This window comes from Melanotaenia boesemani, chromosome 17, assembly GCF_017639745.1.
Source record: "Melanotaenia boesemani isolate fMelBoe1 chromosome 17, fMelBoe1.pri, whole genome shotgun sequence".
Lineage (NCBI taxonomy): Eukaryota > Metazoa > Chordata > Actinopteri > Atheriniformes > Melanotaeniidae > Melanotaenia > Melanotaenia boesemani.
In genome coordinates this window covers 22,003,670-22,025,341 of record NC_055698.1, presented here as the reverse complement: position 1 = coordinate 22,025,341, position 21,672 = coordinate 22,003,670, and the positions used below count along the sequence as shown (strand labels likewise).

At 35.4% G+C, this 21,672-nt stretch overlaps 2 protein-coding genes across 2 annotated transcripts; both read left to right on the top strand.

Moving 5' to 3' along the window:
* The first annotated feature begins 6,244 nt into the window (after positions 1-6,244).
* Positions 6,245-10,950, top strand: LOC121657102 (protein Bouncer-like). Its single transcript, XM_042012480.1, has 3 exons — positions 6,245-6,472; positions 7,817-7,927; positions 10,357-10,950. The coding sequence occupies exons 1-3, from the start codon at positions 6,421-6,423 to the stop codon at positions 10,569-10,571; spliced, it is 378 nt and encodes a 125-aa protein (XP_041868414.1). The 5' UTR covers positions 6,245-6,420; the 3' UTR covers positions 10,572-10,950.
* A 3,310-nt stretch (positions 10,951-14,260) lies between these two features.
* On the top strand, positions 14,261-16,629 carry LOC121657101 (protein Bouncer-like). Its single transcript, XM_042012479.1, has 3 exons — positions 14,261-14,433; positions 15,104-15,214; positions 15,932-16,629. The coding sequence occupies exons 1-3, from the start codon at positions 14,382-14,384 to the stop codon at positions 16,147-16,149; spliced, it is 381 nt and encodes a 126-aa protein (XP_041868413.1). The 5' UTR covers positions 14,261-14,381; the 3' UTR covers positions 16,150-16,629.
* Positions 16,630-21,672: the final 5,043 nt, after the last annotated feature.

The window sequence follows — 21,672 nt, the reverse complement described above, 5'->3', positions numbered from 1 at the left end:
CCATGGCTTCCTTTTCTGGAGTAGACAGAGAATAAATCCTACCTCGGGGTGGCATAGAACCAGGAAGAAGATCTATAGCACAATCATATAGTTGATGCGGTGGCAAAGAAGTAGCTCAGAGCTTGTTAAGGACTTCTTTTAGGTCGTGATACTGAGAAGAAACCTGCGTGAGACGGGGATAGCTAGATTCCAAATGCTCTGGTGTGAGACCTGTTGTGGAAGGAAAAGAGCGCAAGCATGTTGTCAGGCAGTTAACTCCCCAGTTTAGTATCTTGTTCTCCTGCCAATCAATGCGTGGGTTACTTAACTGGAGCCAAGTTATGCCAAGTATGACCGGAATCTGAGGTGAATCGATTACATGGAAGCAGATGGTCTCATGGTGACCGTGATCAAAGACGACTGGCACCGGTTGAGTTTTCATGGTCACTGTGTGTAACAGGTGATTATCCAGAGCTCAGACTAGAACGGGCTTCTGTATATTCAGCATAGGCCTTTATGGGGTTAATTGTGATTAAACTGTACCATTTGCAGATATGACAGAGGTGAATTAGAATTTCTGTTTCTTTGATCGACATATGAGCAGCATCTTGCTCAAACTGGCACTTCTTGTATTTTTCACCCACAGACTCAACTAGATAAAGTGTTTCTTTGTGAAACTGCTTATGACAGTTGAAATGATTAATAAAAATCTAAACAGAAAAAGAACATATTTTGTGTTGTTATTGGTGTCTTTAATTTCTTTTTAATAGTCCCCTTTCATGACAAACTGATTTTAGCCACAGCCCAGGAATATACTGATGAATATGAGGCATTCATCAATTTTTGCCACAGTATTGGCTTATTGAATAATATGGAGAGGAAAGAAATTTACTGTAAGGACTCAAAGTCAAATCAAAATTTCCTCCCTCCTATTATTGTTATATTTCTTCTTGAACATAGTGATGCAATATTCTTGTGAATGTAAAAGCTTTTTCCTTCATTGTTTAACATTTCACATCACAGCAACAATCAACTTCAGAGCTAAAACGTTCTGTATAAATACAGAATCAGAAATACTTTATTAATCCCTTGCAGGGAAATTCATGTTTTCAGTACAACCCATCCAAGACTAGACAAAACAACATATAACACAACAGGAACAGGCAGACTGACGGAGCAGCCGTTTCTACAGCGCTCCTTGACTTAGATATAGGTGAAAGGTAACATTAGGGGAGTAAGATGAAGCTGGAGAGGATAAAAAAGGCATCTCCACACTGGGCCTAAGGGCCCATTATTGAGATACAAAAACACTCCTCAGTACATAAAGAACAAAACTCATACATCAGTTTATTGACAGATGCTAATACTTTTAGTTAAATTGGGAAACAATCATAAAGAAAATAATTTCCATAATGACAAAGCTGATTTTACTTGAACAACAGGCATAAGGCTTTTGCTGATTGCTAATTTGATACCGTGATGCTTTCATTCTTGACATACGTTTTTTCAGACATCCTGTAACCAAGGATGTCTGTAGGCTTTACCCCACCCTACACCTGTCTCACTATATAAATGTGCTCTCACCAAACAGGCTCCCCCGTTTTACCCTCTTCAAGCATCTGATCGCCTGGGAGACAAGTAGCTTCAGGGCTTGCCTAAACTGACTTTTATTTTTTTGACAAAACCAAGAACCAAATCAACACTAAGATGGGAAAGGTCCTCTTTGCTATTGTTGCATCCGTTGCATCTTTGATTCTGGGTAAAAGTAACTATTAACTATCTCTGTCTGTTAAAGATCACAAAAGTTTTGAGATAAGCAAATTTATTTTAGAGGTGTCCTTGACTTGAAGATTCCTTACTGATACAAAGAATTGATGTACAAAAATGTAAGATTTATTTTTTTTTTTTTAAAATTGGTGCTCAATTTATTCAAGTCTTTAGTTTTTAGATGACTAAAGATGAACAGTTTAAGGCTGTAATTATAAAATCAATAATTCAAAATCTTGATAAAAGTGGTATTTTAGCCAAATCGTTCATCGTCTTTAAAAAATAAAGCAGAGAATTGCTATGAAAGCATTTAAAATTCAAGTTAAAGCAACTTATTACCAGCTTTACACAATTGCTAATAAACTCATATTCTTGAGATGTCACCAAGGAAAACACATGACAAATCAAATGTATTTTTTTCTTCAATGTCTCTTATAAAAATCAATTAGCAAATAATAAATTTCAGTATCACACAATTTCAACAGGGACACATACATACTTGCACATATTTATCTAGGCTGCACATGCAAACTGGGCTCTTTAGTGTTTACTGTTATTTTTATTTTTATTTTATTTAAAATTGTGCTGTTTATATTCTATTGTATTTAGCTTATATTCTATTTATATTTAGCCTATATTTCTATTTTTTTTCTTTTTTTTTTCTCTTCATGTCTTATTTTATTTCACTTATTGCCCTCCTTCTTATGGCTCAAACCGGGACCTCAGTTCTAATTTCGTACCATAAACATGTAAATGTGAGCTGGTATGACAATAAAGTTCCTTGAATCCTTGAATCTTGAATCCTTGACTACTTTTATCTATTGAAAGGAGTTCCTGTTGAAGTTGACACTGTAATAAAACTTAATCATAAAAAACACTAAAAACTCATCTTAAAAAAATATACCACATTATATAAAGGCAAATAGTGCTACCTGTATTTGCATAACAAAATGTAAATGTGAGAACAAGATCCCTTCAAGAAAAAAAGAAAAAGACAAAAACATTTTATGTGTAAAAGTTAAAGCCAAGAAATGTCTACAGTCATTTGTTTTAATTAAGCGTATTACTAGCTTGGTTGAATAAGACTGCATGATTCATTAAACTTCTAAAATGCTAGTGCTTCACTCATCATTCAGTGATTTGTGTTTGTAACTTTTGTGCGTTCATCTGTTTCAGTGGAATCTCTGACATGCAACAAATGCAGCTTTGGCTTGCTGGGTGTTTGCATAGACCAGGGTACTGAAACCTGCACGACCAATACCAGCGTCTGCTACACCTCAATACAATGTAAGTCTCCTCCTAATTATCTCAACCCTCCCACCTTGTCCCCTGTGAAAGAAATTTTGCTGCATATGGTAATCACTCATATATACTCATATAATAATCACATGTATATTCAGTTTTCTTTATTCATTTAACATTGTTAATCCATTCACTTTTACATTTTCATATTGCGTGTTCTCATTCTACAGAATACTGAAGTTACAGCTTTCATTGTGTATGCATGTGTGAGGTCAGACTGACCACTTTCTTCCCAGAGCTCTGATATGGCAAAGTTGAGACTGGTTTTCGCACCTGCTAGATAGCAATAGTTGTTTGGGATATCAGCTTGTTGTGGTATGTGGGCTTTGTCTGAAAACTGGAAGAAAGTGGCACCACTCAGTCTTTTATTCCTCATTCATCATTGAATAAAACTGTTTCTCTCTGATGAATCATCAGAGTCTCTCCCGACTCCATGTGAGTCGGGAAGACCACTCTCATTACTTGCAAGTAATTCTTTATTCAATACTTCTCCTGTAAATAAAACTTAAATACTTTACTCATTCCAGACTCTTGGTAATTTTTCTACAACACCCCTCAAAAATTACCTAATAAGCCAATTTCCCAAATTTCCCTGAGGGCTCTCTGAAGGGATAAATAAAGTATTTCTATTCTATTCTATTCTATTCTAAGCATACTGATGTGTCTCTTAAGTCACTGTGAATACTGTGACCCTCATTTACATATTGAACAAACACATCCTTGGGTCATGAGCTGCCAAACCAGTTTTCCATGAGACTGGATAGTCAAGTTTTCTATTAATACCATTTAAGAACAGAAAGACTTTAAGCCTTTTGTATCTATGTAACACCTTTTGCAAGCTATACATGCAAGTATAAAATACACTGTAAGATGTAAATCAGGTACAGACATTTTTGCGGGATTAGGTGGTTTTTAGTTAACTTAAGTAAAGGGACAAAAGCAAATTAAATATGTTTATCTAAAAACTGTGATAAAAGTGGTTATTTTTTCATCTTAAAAATCTTACTAATCTAACAACCATTTCTTTTCAGCTTTCCCAGCCCTCACATCCTTCTCAGGCTTCAACTTCCAGGGTTGCGCCAACGAAACCGCAGGCTGCAATACAACCGTAAGCGGCACCGTCTTTGGTACAGCCTTTCAGAGCAATACCACCTGCTGTTCCACAGACAAATGCAACATAGTGATACTCAGTGGTGCCCCATCGGCCAAGATGACCCTCAGTGCCACCATTGGTGCAGCCATCCTGGCGTCTGTGTGGGGAAGCATGCTGCAGTAAAATCAAGAAAACAACCAGCTGATAAAAACCAAGGACAGTTCAATGAAGCGGTCTTTAGATAATAATAATCACTATCCATAGGTACAACTTTGAGCAAGAAAGTACCCTTATTTAATTAAAAAGGAATACTTATACTAAAATCAGATCATCTCCTCTCAGGATTAAGCTGAAAATAAAACTCAGGTGTCCAAATTGTGAAAGTTGATCAATGGGATGTTTCAGTGAAACATTGAGCTCGTAAATCTTTCACAATGTTGTTTTGATTTATTGTTGCATTTTTAAAATCCTTGTAACTGCTTTATTTCTTACTTGATGAAATATTGATGTGAAAATATTATTTTTGCCTCTGTGAGTAATTCTGCACCAAGTTTTAGCACAAATTAAGTGGAAAAAATTGTGGAAACATTTAAAAAGAATAAAAATAAAGACTAATAGTAAATCAACAATATCCAATTACACTTTCCCAAAAGAGTTAGATTGAGAGTGAACAATGAAAATCTTACTTTGCCGTCCACCCTGAATGCCATAAATTATAAAATAAAAAATAAACAATAAAAAAAAAACTAGTCAGAAGATAAAGATAACAAAAAACTCTATGTACATAAATGTGCAGTGTGCTATAAACTGTTGTGCCACATTCAACAACGATCAGCTATGCAAAAGAAAACAACTCATGAGGTAGACGATAACATGCATTTGCAATATCTATCATAAATAATAAGACACATAAAACAGTAAACAATTTTACTACAACTGTATGAAATAACTAACACAATCACCATCCCCATTGCACAAACACCCCTTCCCTCATGCCTTCCCACTGTGAGTAGACTACTACACAACTGTTACCTAAACAAACATTACCTAATACCCTTCCTTGTTATTTATATGAACAGCAGAAAATAAATATTCACTCAGATGGTAGATTACGTATCGTTTATGGAACACGTATTCCAAGTTGAGATAGGAATGACAAATGTGAGGCGTCAACGCTGTCCTTGTGATGCATCAGACGCCCACACCCAGCAGATGGAGCACTTTGATTTGGTCAAATGATTCAGAACAGCAAGCCATTTTCATGCATTTGGGTCAAAGTTGGCTCAATGATTCATGAGGCCTCGGTTTCACCATCCCTAACTACCTGTAGTCCTATATATAGGCCCACTGACTGATTACAAGATTGTACACACCTGTGATGCTAATCAGTGGACACACCTTGGAATAACATGTCCCTTTGGTCACATTATTTTCAGTCTTTTCTAGGGGTACCATCATTTTTGTCCAGGCCTGTTTCATGAGTTTATTTTTAAAAATAATTCTGTTGAAGCATGGTTGAAAAGCAGTGCCTGACTTTCATTGGTTAAATTTCATAGAATTTTTATTTAATATTACGTTATTTCTGTTTCAGTGTTTTTCTTTCATTAACCAAAGGGTACCAACAATTTTTTCCATGTGTGTATGTTTTAATCAGGTTGTCTGATGATAGTTTGTCTAGAAGATCATGTGACAACTTTAAAAAGTGCATTAAACTTTGTACAAAACTTTACTGGTGAATGGTTGAGATCAGAAGGGAATCAAAATGAAAAGTCATGTTGTGATGTTGAAAGGAGTGCTCAAAGTGATCCCATCACAACATGGCCATGTACTCTCTGGGATAAAGAAGAGACTTGTGTGATCATATTGTATATTTAATGCAGCTCCATACCATGACAAAATTGGGAATATCTTTTGTTGTCTTAACAATTAGCATGAATTACTCTACCTGAAGCTTTGTTTTCTCATGAAATTAAATGGCTTAGAACATGTTTGTTTTTCTGAAACCAAAGTTCACTAACATTAAACGTTCGTCCTTTTCTCTTTACTCTGCTTTGTAATGGGCTTCATTCTTTGTAAGGCAAACCTAGAGTGTTTGCATATGACAAATAAAAACCAGTGGTCAGTGTGAGTCTCTGATGACACACCTTTGAAATAAAAGCACTTGAGCAGAGCTAAGCTCCTTTTCAAACACTTATCAGAACCTCTGGATTTTTGAACACCTTATTTAAACATTTTTCCCTTGTAACTTTTCAAGAAAACGCCCATTTTATCCACCCAAGATGAAAAATCTCCTGTTGATCAGCGTAGCATTGATGGCAATGATAGTTACAGGTAAGATGCACCAAGAAGAGATGTTTCCAGTTAAAAGAAACAGTCTTTAATAAGACTATTTTAAATTAGAGTAAACAAATAAAGAGACAATGTCTTGTGCTTGCAAAGTAGAATATGTTGTGCAACAAATACATTCTGCTTAAGACGTTTTATATAATCTATCAAGAGGAAAGCATGAATGTTATCTGACAAACCGAACACCCAAAACATTAGAGCCTGATCCCAGAGAGAGTTTGCACTGCTGTAATAACTCTTGTACATAAACATCTACAAAAAATACAGCTTTGGGGTATTTGTACCTAAATATTTGTATTCACTGGAAATATTGTATTTATTATTGTACAGGTTTGAAGAGTTACTTCCACACATTTTCACCCTTCAGAATTAATGTGTTTTTCAAAGTAGAATAATAAATTTAAAACTTAATAATAAATCATTTGTATAAGAAGAGTCCACCGGTAAATTAATAATTGTATTAATAATAATTATGTAAAAATATAATGAGAAAAAAAGACAGACATTTTGAACCTTTTAAGGAAAGTTTTTGTTTTGTTCTGATGCAGAAATCGCAGGTGGGCACTGAGCTGCACTTTTACTTTTTAATCTTAAAGCACTAAAAGATTATTTTACTTCTATTGCTTTTATTAAGCAGGACAACTTGTACATTACTGCTTTACTAATTTAAGGATCCTAAAACTTTTTTTACACAATTTGTTCCCAGTTTGTTGCCTCTTTCAACTGGGTTTAATCAGTTTATTTTCAGCACAGCGAGTCCACTAAGAGGTACATAAACTGACGAACAGATCATATCATCTCCTCACTAAGTAATGCCATTTATGTTTCATATGTTCTCTAGAATTATAGTATTTTATCAGTAGACAGTTGATTAAACAAAGTCCATTAACCTTGCATCTTCCAAATAGTCTTGGTATGGGGTGATATTTCTTAGCGACAGTATCAGTTAAGATTTTAGACAAATTTAGATATCATTGTGTTATCAGACATATACCAATATTTAAATATAGCTTCTTTAAACTTCACACAAAGACGATAAAATCAGTTAAGCTGTCAAATCAGATATACACTGAATTATCAAAAGGCTGCGAATGCTTCTCTGTCAGTATTTGAGAATGTCTATTAAATATTAATTTACTTTGCCAGATCAAAAATAAATTTCACTATGTTTTGTTTATTTTTCATTCTCTGTCATTGATCATTAAGGTGATGTGCTAGCATTGAACACTAGTGTTTCTGTGTATCATCAGCTGTCTATTTATATCTATTTAAACGACTCACCAGGTAATGATCCCCCTCTCTAAATCTGTCTTCCTCTCATGTTTACAGGTGAGTCTCTGACCTGTAAGACGTGCAGAGTGGGTTTCAGAGGCAGATGTGTTTTCACCTCCACTGAGGTCTGCAGCAACTCTCAGCCAAACTGCTACAGTGGAAAAGTGGGTGAGTTTCACTTGGTGTCCAGTCCTAATGCAACAGTTAATATACAAAGAACACTGAGGTTGGTGCTGTTTTGCAGCATCAATGTGACAGCATTGAGCTGATAATGATATGTATCCAAGTTGCAAACACAGACAAAAGAAAGGGTGATATTTGACAAACTTAACAATAATGAAGGACAGGGATAAAATTAGAAATATCAGATCAAAAACTAAAAGACAGCACCCACTAAATGACACAACCAAAACCCAACAATGTGACAAACTGTTTAGTTTACTGGTGTTCTAGCAACAGATTATTTAAAGACGTTTAACACAAAACTCCTTCAAACATGTGGACTGATGGGGTGGTGGGGTGTCAAACACAGAAGAGACAACCCAACAATTTCTGTCATCCAACTTGTAACATACTGACTCTTCAAATGAGTCTTCAACCTAGAGTATACCTTTGAGGTGGAGTCATATTTGTGCTTGTCAAGCTTCATCAGTCCTGCTTCTTATTTACTTTAAATGGGGTTTATGTCTTGTCTTGATTAAATAGATTTTGAGTCCATTGCTTCACTTTGCTCCCATAACCTGCAATTAAAATTGAGAGTAGCTCAACTTATCAAACAGAGGCACAGGCACCTGTCAAACTGCATTACAAATCAAAGTGTAATGAAGCAAGACACCAAACCACTGCAGCACTATAATCTCTCATTGGCTAATAACTGTATGAGGTCTTGCATGTGTGTGCTTGTGTGCATGGATGAATGTGGCTCATCATGTAAAAGCACTTTCTAGTAATACTAAAAAAAAAACTGCTGTCAGGCCTGCCTCTGTTTGAACAGTAGCTCTGCAGCTGCCTGCAAATATCCTTCTGCAGCATTAATAACTCCAACCATACTGAGATGTGATATAGAGAACAATAACATAACAGTTTAAGACACCCGCTACTGTTATTGTTGTGTTGATGTCATAACATTGTGAAAGAAATTTCTTTATAAATCTCTATATTAATCTTTATTAAAGGTTTTCATCATTCACAAATTTAACTTGACCCCTGCTGAGAACAGTGTGTGCTTGGTGCCAGCTACACCATCTTATTTTTCCCTCCCTTTGTATATACACATGTCTTTACACATCACCTGACTTCTCCTTATACATGTTCCTTTTCTCTTTTTTGTAATAAACTTTGTTAAACTTCACACATCCAGACTCTTGATAACGGAGATTCCCATGAAATAACAATGTTTAATATAGCTTCTTTATTTTCTTGTTGAAAACAGCCAACATACTAATATTTGTTTAGTAGTAGAAACAATAGAGGAAACAGAAAAACCTGACTCTGTTTAAAAGTACATAAAAATATACAGTTAGTTTCAGTTTAATATTGCTTTGTTTGGTGTAGTATTATGAGACTATCATTAGATCGCTACAAGAAGTTGTTGATATAATGTAATGGTTTGCAAATATTATTAAACCCGTGTTTTATTCCCAGTTTTGATAGCTTAAAGTTTTATCATTTACCTGTATGTACAGCCTGGCAGAACACATGCAGTCAGTGTTTAAATGCTGTTCAGAACAAATGACCAAGACCATCAGGATTGGACCTGACAAAATCATTATTCTTTATTTAGACTACTGCTCTAAGAATTGTTTTTTTTTCATACTATTTCATCAAATATGTTCAAATTAACTCATGAGCTTAGCAGCAGGATAGATGAGTAAGTGGTTCAAATGTAAGCTGCAAGAAAAGTCTGCTGTTACAAAATCAGGTTTAAACATTTTTAATAGTTTTCCAGGAAGTGACTAAAAACAAGAAAAATAGATTGTTTTATGGCTACTGTCAAGCAAGTGGAAAATGTCAACGTGCTAGGCAGAGTCAAACAAGGAAATAACTTCTTTCTTGATTAAAATATTTTAACATAAAAGACTCGTACTCCAAAAATTACACAGAATGAACAAAAAAGAAGAAATTAAAGAAAAAAGGAGAATTAAGTTAGTTTCCGATAAGTGTGACTATTGCAATGTCTCCATGGCTGCTATTGGTTCACTAAACCTCACATTAGACAGATTCAACTTAATTAGAATTTGTGACACACTGAGCAGGCAAATAAATTTTAATAAGATGCCAAAGATGCCAAATTAATGTCATTCATTTAATTTACGAATCATTGGGAAAGAAGTGAATTATTTTTATTTCTAAAGCTCCCGTTTAGTGTCTCAGGTGAATGTTTTCAGGGGAGCTTCTCTTAGCTCCCCCAATTTAACCATGAGCTGAGTACAAAGTGTAAAGACCCTCCTTATAGTTAAATCCAAATCAATTCAACCATTAAGTTTGTTAAATATGTCATAATTTGGATGTTCTGTAGTGATGGTGCTTTTTAAAATAGATAAATTAATTATCCCGCTATTGGATGATAAATAAAATGACTCTTTGTTTTTCCTCAGCCTTCAATATCAGTAGTTTGATGAGCCTGCAGAGTCGAGGCTGCATGTCTTCATCTCTCTGCAACAAGACAGAAAAAGGCACCCTCCTGACTGCCGGATACACCATCACCAGAGATTGCTGCAGCACCGACTTCTGTAATGGAGCTACATCTGTACAGCCCTGTGCTGCTTTGGTCGCTGCTATAACAGCTTTTTGGAGCCCAATGGTCCTTTGAAAACAACAATATATATATATATGTATATATATATACATATATATATATATACACTTTTCCTCTGACATTTTATCTTGTCTTGTTGCTTTCTGTATCAATCTTGATTAATCTTGTATGCTCTCCTATATCATAATGCCCTATACTGTGTAGATGAATAACTTTTAGCTGCATGAAATTAACTGAACAAATAAACATTGACTAATTTTAAATCTGACTTTTCTTGGAGCTGGAAATTTTGAGGCTGAATTTGAACTTCTATATTGGACCACAGACATTAATAAACCATGATCAGCCTCATTCTTGCATTCTGGTTCACCAGACATTCATCACTGTGTCTTTAGACAATGCACTATTAAGAGCTTTGTGGTGCTGGATAACATAATTTTATTGGCAGAGTTTTCGCATTGTCTTTCTCAAACGTAATGGGCATAACTGGACTGAAATGCTGCAGCCATTATTGCCTCGCCTGAGTTATTTCTACTAAAAAGCGAACAAACACATCAGTGCATTGGAAGTATCGTGCACAGATTAAAAACCCATCATACACATTCATCTTTAGGCAATTAGTGCAAATATTTTCTGTTGAGGTGTGCACAGTAAGATATATATTTCATATTCTAATATATATATTTCCACAGTTTTTCAGCTGACACAGAGATAACATTAGAGTTTATCACTTTGTGGTTTTATTTACAGTAAAACATTGGATCCCATCAGTCTAGCTGGAGGTAAAAATGACCTCGAGGTGTGTCAGAGTCAAAATAACAAACAAAACAATCTGAACTAAAGAGGAGGTAACCTACACCAAAAGGGCAATCTTCTGCTCTCAGCTCAGCTCTTTATAGAGGAGAGCGATGGAATGGATCCAACTTCAGTGCTTTAGGAAATGAGCCAGTTACCAATAAGCTACTGGAAGATGCACCAGTCAGAGTCAAGCACCTGCACACTGCAATGTTGACATATTGCCGGTATCAGATGGCCATCATGTAGTTGACTTTACTCATTTATTTCTGATGTACAGAAACATCTGACACATATAATAGGACAATATGATTCAACAGAGTGTTCTCCAAAATAATCATTGCTACAAGAAAAGGAGAAAAAAATAAAGAACTGACAAAGCACTTCACAGGAATGCAAGATAATAGGGAAAAAATGAGAGATGTGACAGTATTGTTCAATTTTAAAATTACATATACTAATACTCCAATATATTGTGCAAATCACAGGTGTAAGGCAAATGTTTTTCTATTGTTACCTTTGTATAGTATAATCCATAAACATGGCAATTCAAAGTGCTTTACAAAAGCAAATAGAATAAATACATTGAGATTTAAAACAGAATTTATAAAAGCGCACTTTTAGGAGGAGCAATTAAAAATAACTGATAAAACAAGCATTAAAGTGGTTAAAATAAACTTAGGACAGCCTTTAGCTCCCATCACTCTGAAACAGATTAAATCTGTGATTCTATTTTTTTTACCAGGTAGTATATATCCTAAATGGTGTTTAACCTTCTGACCCTGGAAATGTTGAGTAAACCTGTCACTGACAACCTGAGGGCATCTGGATACGTCATACCTAACAAGCAAGTCTGAGGGCTGCATTCCATTTCCACACCTGTACGTGCTGAGTATGCACAGGTCTCGAAGCAGGGGCGGATCCATGGAATCTAAATAAAACTTTATTTGAACATGCATTTTATTTCTGACTTCACTAACATCAAAGGGGGATTTTTAACATCTGATTTAAGTTAACCATCATATAGGAGAACAACAGTTACTTTCATTTAATTACTGCTGAACATTTGAAATATGCTCGTCTGAGTTAAGCTTCTCTCTTCGCTCTCAACTTTACTGGTTTTATGATCCATGGTGTGCTACTACTTAATGATGTCCATCTTGCTTGTCCTAGTTACAAAGGACAAAGCTGGAAAAGTTGCCTGGATAATTATAGGCCCATAGTGTTAGCTAGCATCTTACACAGGGTTATTGAAAGAATCCTTCTTGACAGAGTGAGTGGCTAAATTGCTTCTCTTGATAGCCAGTTTGGTTTATGCCAAAGCATCGCACTAATGTGTATGCTCTTAAAGAAATAATGAATCTCTACAAGGCCAAAAACACATCTGTACTCATGTGTTTCATCGATGCTTCCAAAGCATTTGGTCGAGTAAATCGTAATCAACTATTTTTTAAGTTAAAACAACAGGGAGTGCCACGGTATATTTGCCTATGCACACCAGAGTGATGGTGATTATATATAATGTTGTATGGCAAACACCATTGCACGTAAATTTAGATTTTGCTCTACTAAAGTGTCCTTGTTTAAAGCATATTGTTCACCACTCCACACGGCCCATCTACGGTCATCTTATATAAAATCTGCCATGTGGAAGTTACTGGTTGCATACAATGATGCTATGACAATAATATTTAAGGTTCCCAGAGAAGGGAGTGCCAGTTACATGTTTGTCCCTGCAGCAGTGATCACACCCAAAGCACTTTTCACAAACTCAATTTTAAAGTTTACGCAACGTCCGGATGTTTCCACAAACAGTGTCTGTCGTGTATATGATTTTATGGACCAGAGTCTGCTTATTAAAATTGAATTAACACACTCATTATTCATAACTGGTACATTAAACTATAGTTTCTAAATCAATTAAAATCATTACACTATAGAATCAGGAAGAAAGAAAACCTCTTTTTTTTCTTTTTTTTTAAATGTATATCCAGTACTTATCCAGTTATGCTCCTTGCTAGTAAACCAGTCATGAAAAATTAAGATTATTTCCTCAAGTTCTGCATTACATCTTATGTACATTTCCTTCTGATTATATATTGTGCTGCTGCATACTTCAGCTTCACTACATTTTAGAAAGAAACATTTTACTATTGTTTCCTTATTTGTGTTTTACACTTTCTTCTTATAAAAGAACATTTTTATGTTAAAGTATATATATACACAGCATTACAATATGTGTAAAAAAAAAAAAGTTGAATTTCTCAAACAGGTTGTTTTACATAAGATTTATATTCCACATTTGGCTTTTTTACTTGTGACTGAGTATTTGAACAGTGTGGCTGTGCTAGTTTTTTGCAGATTATAATAAAATATATAATCCCTTACAGGCTTTTTAACACATGTAAATAAGTTAGGCCATTGTTGGGTGATATTTAATTACTTTTTATCTTAATATTCAGTTAGCCTTTAACATTAGTAGTTTGATGAGCCTGCAGATATGTTTTCATTTCTCTGAAACCAGACAGAAACCAGTGTCCTCCTGACTGCCAGATACATCATCACTACAACCTGCAGCAGTACGGACTTATACATCCATGCAGCTCACTCTCACTGTTGCTGTTTGTTTCACTGTTTGGAGCCCAATGGTCCTTTAAACAACTATTAAAGTGTCCTTTCAATTTGTTTTCATCCTGTCTTTCTGCCTTTTATATCAAACTTGATGAACCTTGTATACTTTCCTGTTCTACTGAGATGCTCTTGACACAATGTAAAAGTAATCAGTATATTTTGGGATCTTTAGTTAAAAGGGAAAACCTTTAACAGCATGAAATCTGTTGAACAAACACATTGATCCACTTTATTCAAGACTAGGAATTTTTTGGGACTGAGTTTCTCAAGGCTTCCTTTTTAGACCACAAGATATAAAACCTGGTCAACTTGTTTCTTACATTCGGTTTTACCAGACTGTCGTCACTGTGTCTGCATATAAAGACTGGATTGAGACGGCAGAATATTCAGACCTTTTTGACAAGAGCTTTGTGTTCTTAAATAAATCATTTCGACAAAATGAATAACTTCTGGAAAGGAGTGATTGTCCTGTGTGCCTCCATCGCTGCAGGTGAGTTAAGACAATTATCATGATGTGGAAGTGAGAACATGTTAAAGAGTAAAAGTGAGCTAAATATTCTGGGATATATTACTCTAAATGGTTCCAAACCTTTGACTGGTACAGTAACAACCAGGACTAAAATGTGGGACAAAAATAACTTTGTTTGACATTTATGAAAGTAATGTAAATCATTTCTATGTCTCTAAGTGGTAGTAAAGAAAAATACTTCCAGTTTATGTCCTCCAACAGTGGAAACCAGGGGTGGAAAGTAAAACTTATTTACTCAAGTACTGTACTTTTCTGAAGTTGTTTTATCTTTAGCTTTATAGTTCAGCTCCACATTTCAGAGAAATATTGTACTATTATTACTTTACCTTTTATCTCAATGTTCATACTTTTAAAATTAAGAACTTACTAACAAACTTTTCTGAAGAAACCTTTCAGATGTGATGAGAAACGTTTTTAAGAGCCTAGAAAAAGAAGTCCAGTTGTCTTTATTAAAGCTTTTAGGACCTACAGCTGGGACTTTTACTTATAGTGGAGCATTTGCATAGCAGGGCTTTTCTGTTTTTGTCAGAGTACATCCTAACCTTCTAGCAGAGAGCAACAGATGGAGCCTGAGAGAAGGATGCAAACTAAAACTTCATCTCTGTTTTGTTTTTTTGTTTCCATTGAACAGCACACTGTCTGACCTGCCGTCAGTGTCCTATTGGCATATTTGGAACCTGCATTCTCTCAAATCAAGTTACGTGCAATAATGCAACTGACGCCTGCTTCATCGGAGAAGCACGTAAGGATTTTTCTCAAAAACTAGAGACCCTCAGGGGTAGTGAAAAACTCACAGGAATATAGAAATACAGCAAAAACTTTAGTTATTGATTGCGTTTGATTGTGATTATGTTTGCTGCTCAACCACCAGCTTTGAAATATTGAAGAATAATGGATCAATAGGAAAGTTTGCACAGGATGTAAAGCAGTCTTTGCTGGAAGGATGGAAAACAAAGAAAAAAGTACAACATATGAAGGGCTGTAAGATATTAGAGAAAAATATATCATTGTATGATTTTGTAATAACATATCACTTTTATTTATATACAAACACTTCTATAGATACAACATAAATCCCAGGTGTGTTTGTGAGGGCTGCATTCCACTTCTGCACTTGTGCATGTTTGTTAGTTGCATGATCTGCACAAAGCAGACATCCTCTATGTGGAGCGCAGCACCTCGTTAATACATCATATTTCAAATAACCATTGCAATAGTCTTCGTGCTAGATCATGGATATCACACATGACAATATACTCATATCGATAAATCTTCTATATATTTAGCAGCCATACGTCTTATTCATGTTTAGAAAATTTAATGACGATTAATTTATTGTGTTCTAAATTTCTGTGTTAATTAATTTATTGAAAAAAAGTGTGTGTTTAAAAGTGAAGATGTGTGGGGCATTTTTTTTTCTTCTTATATTTAGTTTATTTACTATTTCTGGTTCTTCCAGAGTTCAACGCCACCGGAGCTATTAGCCTGCACACCCGCGGCTGCTTGGACGTGGACCTGTGCAATAAAACGCTGACTGGTAACCTCTTCGGTGCAAGTTACACCAGCAGCTTCAAGTGCTGCCAAGCAAATCTGTGCAATGGAGCCACTTCTGTCCAGCTGCCTCTGACTGTGGCCCTCGGCGCTGCCATCCTGTCCTCTCTGTGGGGTTTCTGGTAGTTGTAGCTCCTAAATGATCCCCTTATTCACTTAAAGTTGATTTTTATTCATTCTCGCCCATATATCAGCTAAGTCAATATAGTATTCAATATACTACTTTTATGCTATTTCTTTCTTTGCTGTTTTTCTTTAAGTCATATAGAATAAGGTGATTTTTTATTATTCTTTTGTAAGAGGGTTTAAGCAACTTTCTCAGACTTAATATCTCAAAACTGTATTTTTAATGGAACCCAATATTATGATATTCTCAATACCTACTTCAACTGGCATTTAATCTTTTATTGTAGATTTTAATACACAAGAGCTTGTTTTGTAAATTTGATAAAATGATCAGAACAATTAATCCTCTAGAAAAAGAACAGAAATGATTCTGCTTGATGAGAAAATTTTCCATAAAATGTACTTTGATTGTTTCTCTGCAACATCTGGATACATTTTGATTCATGTTCTTACAATAAAATTTATCACATTATACAAAGATATGTTTCAAATGTTTTTAACAACACTATCACATTATAATATGATAAGGTCCCAATTACCTTTCTTTTTCTTTTTCTTTTTCTTTTTTTTTTTCTTTTGCGTTTCTGATTGAACCTTTGCGTTGAGTTTTACTATTTTGTCTTAGAATTTCATTTTACAATTCAAAAAGAAAAAAATCAACTCTGTTAAATTTCTGTTACATTTCACATAAGACATGTCACATAGGCCTCAGCAAGTGAGAGGGATCACATCTTCCTGATAAATAAACTGTTGATCTTAAAGATAATCATCAGTGTGACTGACTACCTGTCAGCCCTGCTTTATTATTCTGAGCACTCATCTATAAAGAGACCAAAGCTTTGTGGTGTCATGGTAATATTTAAAACAACAAGTTTGATCTGCGATAAATAAAAAGTAAAATGGGGTGTGACAGGTAAGATGAGCCAAAAGACTAAGCTGCATCTATGAGCGTGTCAAAGTCCTTTTAACTTTGTCTCACCAGTGTTTGCAATAAAATGTGTACTTAGGTGTGATAGAATTATAAAGGAAATCAATTTTACATACAAATTATACTAGTGCATTGGGTTTTGAAAGTATTTGTACAAACTTTTTCCAATTCACTAAAGATATGTGCCATTAAGCTACTGCTAAAGAAGAGAACTCTAGACGCCTCTATATTGAATAACTATAGACCTGTCTCGAACCTGTCTTTTATATCCAAGATTAGTAAGAAAGCTGTAATTAACTAGCTCAACAACTTTTTAAATGAAAGCGGAAATCTTCACAAATTTCAATCAGGTTTTCAACCTGTGAGTCCAACCCTTTATTTTTGGTGGTGGGCACAGGTATGAGAGGAGCTCCAGGGGGAGAACTGCAGGAGGAGAGCCGTAGAGGGGTGGCAAACGATGGGGCAAAGCACGGCGGACATCTGACTGGGGGACTAGAGAAAAAGCCTAGTGATGGGATGCAACCGGTGGATCTGGAAGAGAGAGGATGCCGGACTGGATACGTGGAGGGGGGAATTACACGTCACCCCTCCATACAGATAAGTGACCTCTCTTATATTACCCGGTCATCACACACCGACCGCTTGTTATCACCTGCCCTAGACGGATTTTATTTATTCTTTTTAGCATGGTTTGTTGATGAACTTGCCTTTTCCTGTTTACAGTGGATTTTAGCCGTGGCAGAGGAAACTCTTGATCGCGATGAATGAGGACTGGCTAGTAGCACCATTACTCCTCCCACTGGATCCGGAATACACATCAGAGAGGACCGCATCCCTGCTGGCTGGCGCTGAGAGTTGCAAGGGACTTTTTTTTTTAATTGGCTTTAGCTGGACATTAGGGTTTTTTTGTTTGTTTGTTTGTTTGTTTTTTTGTTTTTGTTTTTGTTTTTTGTTGTTTGTTTTTTTTTTGTAAATAAATGGTTTATATTTTATTGCAACCTGGCTCATTGACTGGCTGCTTGCTCCTCAGGAAAACTAATCCTTGATCACTTACGGGGGTGAATGGTTGTCCTACCAGTCAGTCAGCTTCCTCCCCCGTGACAAATACATTTTTTTTCAACAATTTCATATGGGCATGTTTGATCACTAATTAGAACAGGCTGGACTTTTACCTGCATGGAACTTTTTAAACAAAAAATGCTTTGACCAAGTGTTTAACTTTTGTTTAAAACATGACGACATATCCTGACTATAACTTTGACATATTAACTCACCCAGTGACTGACAAACACCTCAGTCATGATTACATTCACACATGGGTGAATGAGTACTGGGAATGTAAACATTGTTTTGTAAATAGGATCTGTGCTGTGATATGTTGTGCTGTCAACAGTCACCTGCTGCAGATGATCTAATGAATTCTGGTTCATGTCCTGCAAATGATTTCAAAACCAGTGATTCCCACTAGTGTTTTGTATGGACACAGGTACAGGATAGTTACACCACAACAGATTGTTCCAAGTGTCTTTATATATATATATATATATATATATATTCATTTGTCTTAATTAGCTACTAACATGCAATGAAAACCAATTCAGGTGTCTATTATAAGATCTCAGGAGGTTACAACTAACTAATGTGCTCTGCCACGGACACACCGACTCCTGCCATGCATCATCACAGTCAATCTCTGGAATACTAACCAGTCACACCTGTAATCAATCTACTTACCAGGCTTCAAATACTCCAGCTCCCCACTCATTCCTTTTTGGACCTCGTTTCCATACTGATGGACTTTCCTACTTACCCCTTCCCGGTCCTGACTCCTCTGACAGATTGGCTCCCTAAGTTTCATAAGCTTTTCTGTGAAAGAACAGTGTCTGAATAAATCCTTGATAACCTCTGATTTGTCTCAGGGAGTTCCTTAAAAAAATAATGTTTTGAATTAATAAATAATAATTACAGACAAGTTTCCGTCATTTTAGAAGTAAGTCAGATCACAAGTAGGATATAAAACCTGTTGATGGATTAAACTTGATTAGACCCCAATATGCTTTCTGAAGTTTCTCCATGATGTGATGAGACTGGAGGTGTCTGTATCACATTCATTTTGAATCAGTTATTTTGTATAAATTTTGGCTGATTTAATTTCCTTCCCAGGAACATTTCTCCTCATTCAGTCACAAAATGAACATGATGTATCTCATTCCCTTCATCCTGATTCGTAACACATTTTTGTCATTCTTTTGTCAGAACTGACCTTACTGAGACAGTTGAATATTCACACATTAAAGGTTTTTTGTTGTTTACAGAAGGGTTTCTCAACTTTTTTCTTTTTTTTCACCCAGGGGCCCAACCTTTCCAGTACAACGTAGCCAGGGTCCACACTGACAAAGTCAGTTGAGCGTAATCAATGTTGTCAAATAGCTTCAATCTTTCTGCGTCAAGTTTATACCACAGACTATTGCATTGAAGGAAATCCATGAAATTATATTATTTTGATAAAAAATAAATAAATTTCTCTTTAATGTTAGAACAACTGTGACCTGTGCTCAGTATTGCTCTCTTTTACCTGTTGTCTGACAAAATACCTCATCAGGTTACATGTGAATGAATATTGAGCATGCAGACACTGATTCTTTACAGAGACACATAGAAGGTTTGTTTGCTCTAAATATGCAGGCTTTGCTTTGTAAACAGGATCTGTGCCATCATATGTTGTACTGTCAACATTTGCCAGCTGCAGTCTGTTGTTTTCTCTAACAAATCCTCGTCCATGTCCTGACCAATGACTCCCTCTAGTGTTTAGTATGTAGCTGCACAAGTACAGGATGGTTACAGCAAAACCAGATTATTCTAAGTGTTTAATGTTTTTGGTTTAGCTGCTAAAATGTAATAACAACAAATTCAGGTTTGCACCTATATTGTGGTTACAGTCCACGTTTTGTCTGTAATAAGTTCCCTTAATTTTGGAAGTGAAGAGAGATCATAAGTGGGGTTTAAACTCTGTTAGACCCCAGTCTGTTTCCCCGGAGTTCCTCCAGACTCACGTGGGACTGGGGGTGTCTGGAGCTTGGGCCTTCAGGACAAGGAACACACTGTATTAAAGTTTTGACTGCCTGTGTCACTATATCAGTGGATGGAGAACCACCTAGAAATTTCTTAGTAATACTGAACTGATTCTGGACCTATTTTTTATGTCTTTTTCTTTAATCATTTAAAAATCTCAGTAAAACTCAGCTCCACCCTCTACTGGATATTTATAATAATGCAATTCATACAGACAAAAAGAAGGAATGAAACGCAGGAACTGGCCAAAGAAAATATTAACAAAACACTGCACATGGAAAACATCTGGTATTCAACAGACAGCTATGTAAGACTTACTGACATCTAGTATTAAAGATAGGTATAGAAATTACTTCAAATGACATACACAGTTGTGACTGAAGCCAAAGTTCTTCTAGAAATAAACACATTTTCTTCTGAGATGGGATCCAGTGGAATCAGGTGCAGCAAAGGCAGCACATTCAGAGACACCATAGTAAACATGGCGGTGCAAAGATGGCAGCTGTCATGTGTCATGTGCCATGTTTAAATGGTTAATTCCAAGAGGATAAAAACACAACAGGTAATTTAGTAACAAGGTTTTAATGATATATTACCTTTTTCTGTCATTGACCTACAATTTTGTTACATACTGCATCTTTAAACAAAGTGGCTTAAAAGAGACACAAGTAACATCAATGATATAAAATTGCACAAAGTTATTATGCTGAAAAACAACTGAAAAAGATTCAACACTATTAGAAAGGTATGCATAGCCACAAAAAAAGACACTGGAACTAAAAGAAACCAACATAATGATGCAACTGAAACTTCAAAAGTTAAGAAACTAAAAAAAAAAAGTATGATAAATGAATGAAAGATGGATGGATCAATAAAAAAAGATGTCATAAACTCAATATGCACACCAATATTCGTACAATTGCACAAACACAATCAGTTAAAAAATCTAGGCACAGTTACCCATATAACCGCATTTCCTAATTTATACAAGAATATGTTATGTTAATGAACCCTTAGACATCAAAACTATTGAAGATTGCATATGGACATAGTTTTGTGTGTGACAATTAGGTTTCTCAGACAAATGTCTTTTGTTAACAACAGCTATACTGTGAATATATTAACCAGTTTCATGAAGTCTTATATGAAATTGTTTCAAATTGACAAGGGGGTGGCAAAACATGAATTCAGATTATTCAGTTTATAACAGCATAAGAACTCTGAAATGACATGAATAAAGAATTTTACATGAACAATTTGAACTTTGAACAATTTTATGTACAAAAAAAAAAAAAAAAAATGGCAGTCCTGGCTTTTTAGTTTTCAAATTTTCTGCCTGTTTTTACATTAAAAAGCAGGCGTTTTTTTTTTTTTTTTTTGTGGTGTGGTAGTCCCTGAAGCAGCTCCTCTCCATCTGCAGACAGAACACCTCACACTGCCACAGACTGGCCTAAAAGTAAAAGAAATATATGACAAGACAGAAATTCATACATCCGAATGGAATTTTTGTACCATGATGAAGT

Bases quoted from the DNA above. Each gene is read 5' to 3' on its own strand.
- LOC121657101 (XM_042012479.1), top strand. From the start codon at position 14,382: ATGAATAACTTCTGGAAAGGAGTGATTGTCCTGTGTGCCTCCATCGCT. The intron at 14,434-15,103 runs GTGAGTTAAGAC...TCCATTGAACAG, and splicing joins GTGTGCCTCCATCGCTGCAG to CACACTGTCTGACCTGCCGT. The intron at 15,215-15,931 runs GTAAGGATTTTT...TGGTTCTTCCAG, and splicing joins CTGCTTCATCGGAGAAGCAC to AGTTCAACGCCACCGGAGCT.
- LOC121657102 (XM_042012480.1), top strand. From the start codon at position 6,421: ATGAAAAATCTCCTGTTGATCAGCGTAGCATTGATGGCAATGATAGTT. The intron at 6,473-7,816 runs GTAAGATGCACC...TCATGTTTACAG, and splicing joins GATGGCAATGATAGTTACAG to GTGAGTCTCTGACCTGTAAG. The intron at 7,928-10,356 runs GTGAGTTTCACT...GTTTTTCCTCAG, and splicing joins CTGCTACAGTGGAAAAGTGG to CCTTCAATATCAGTAGTTTG.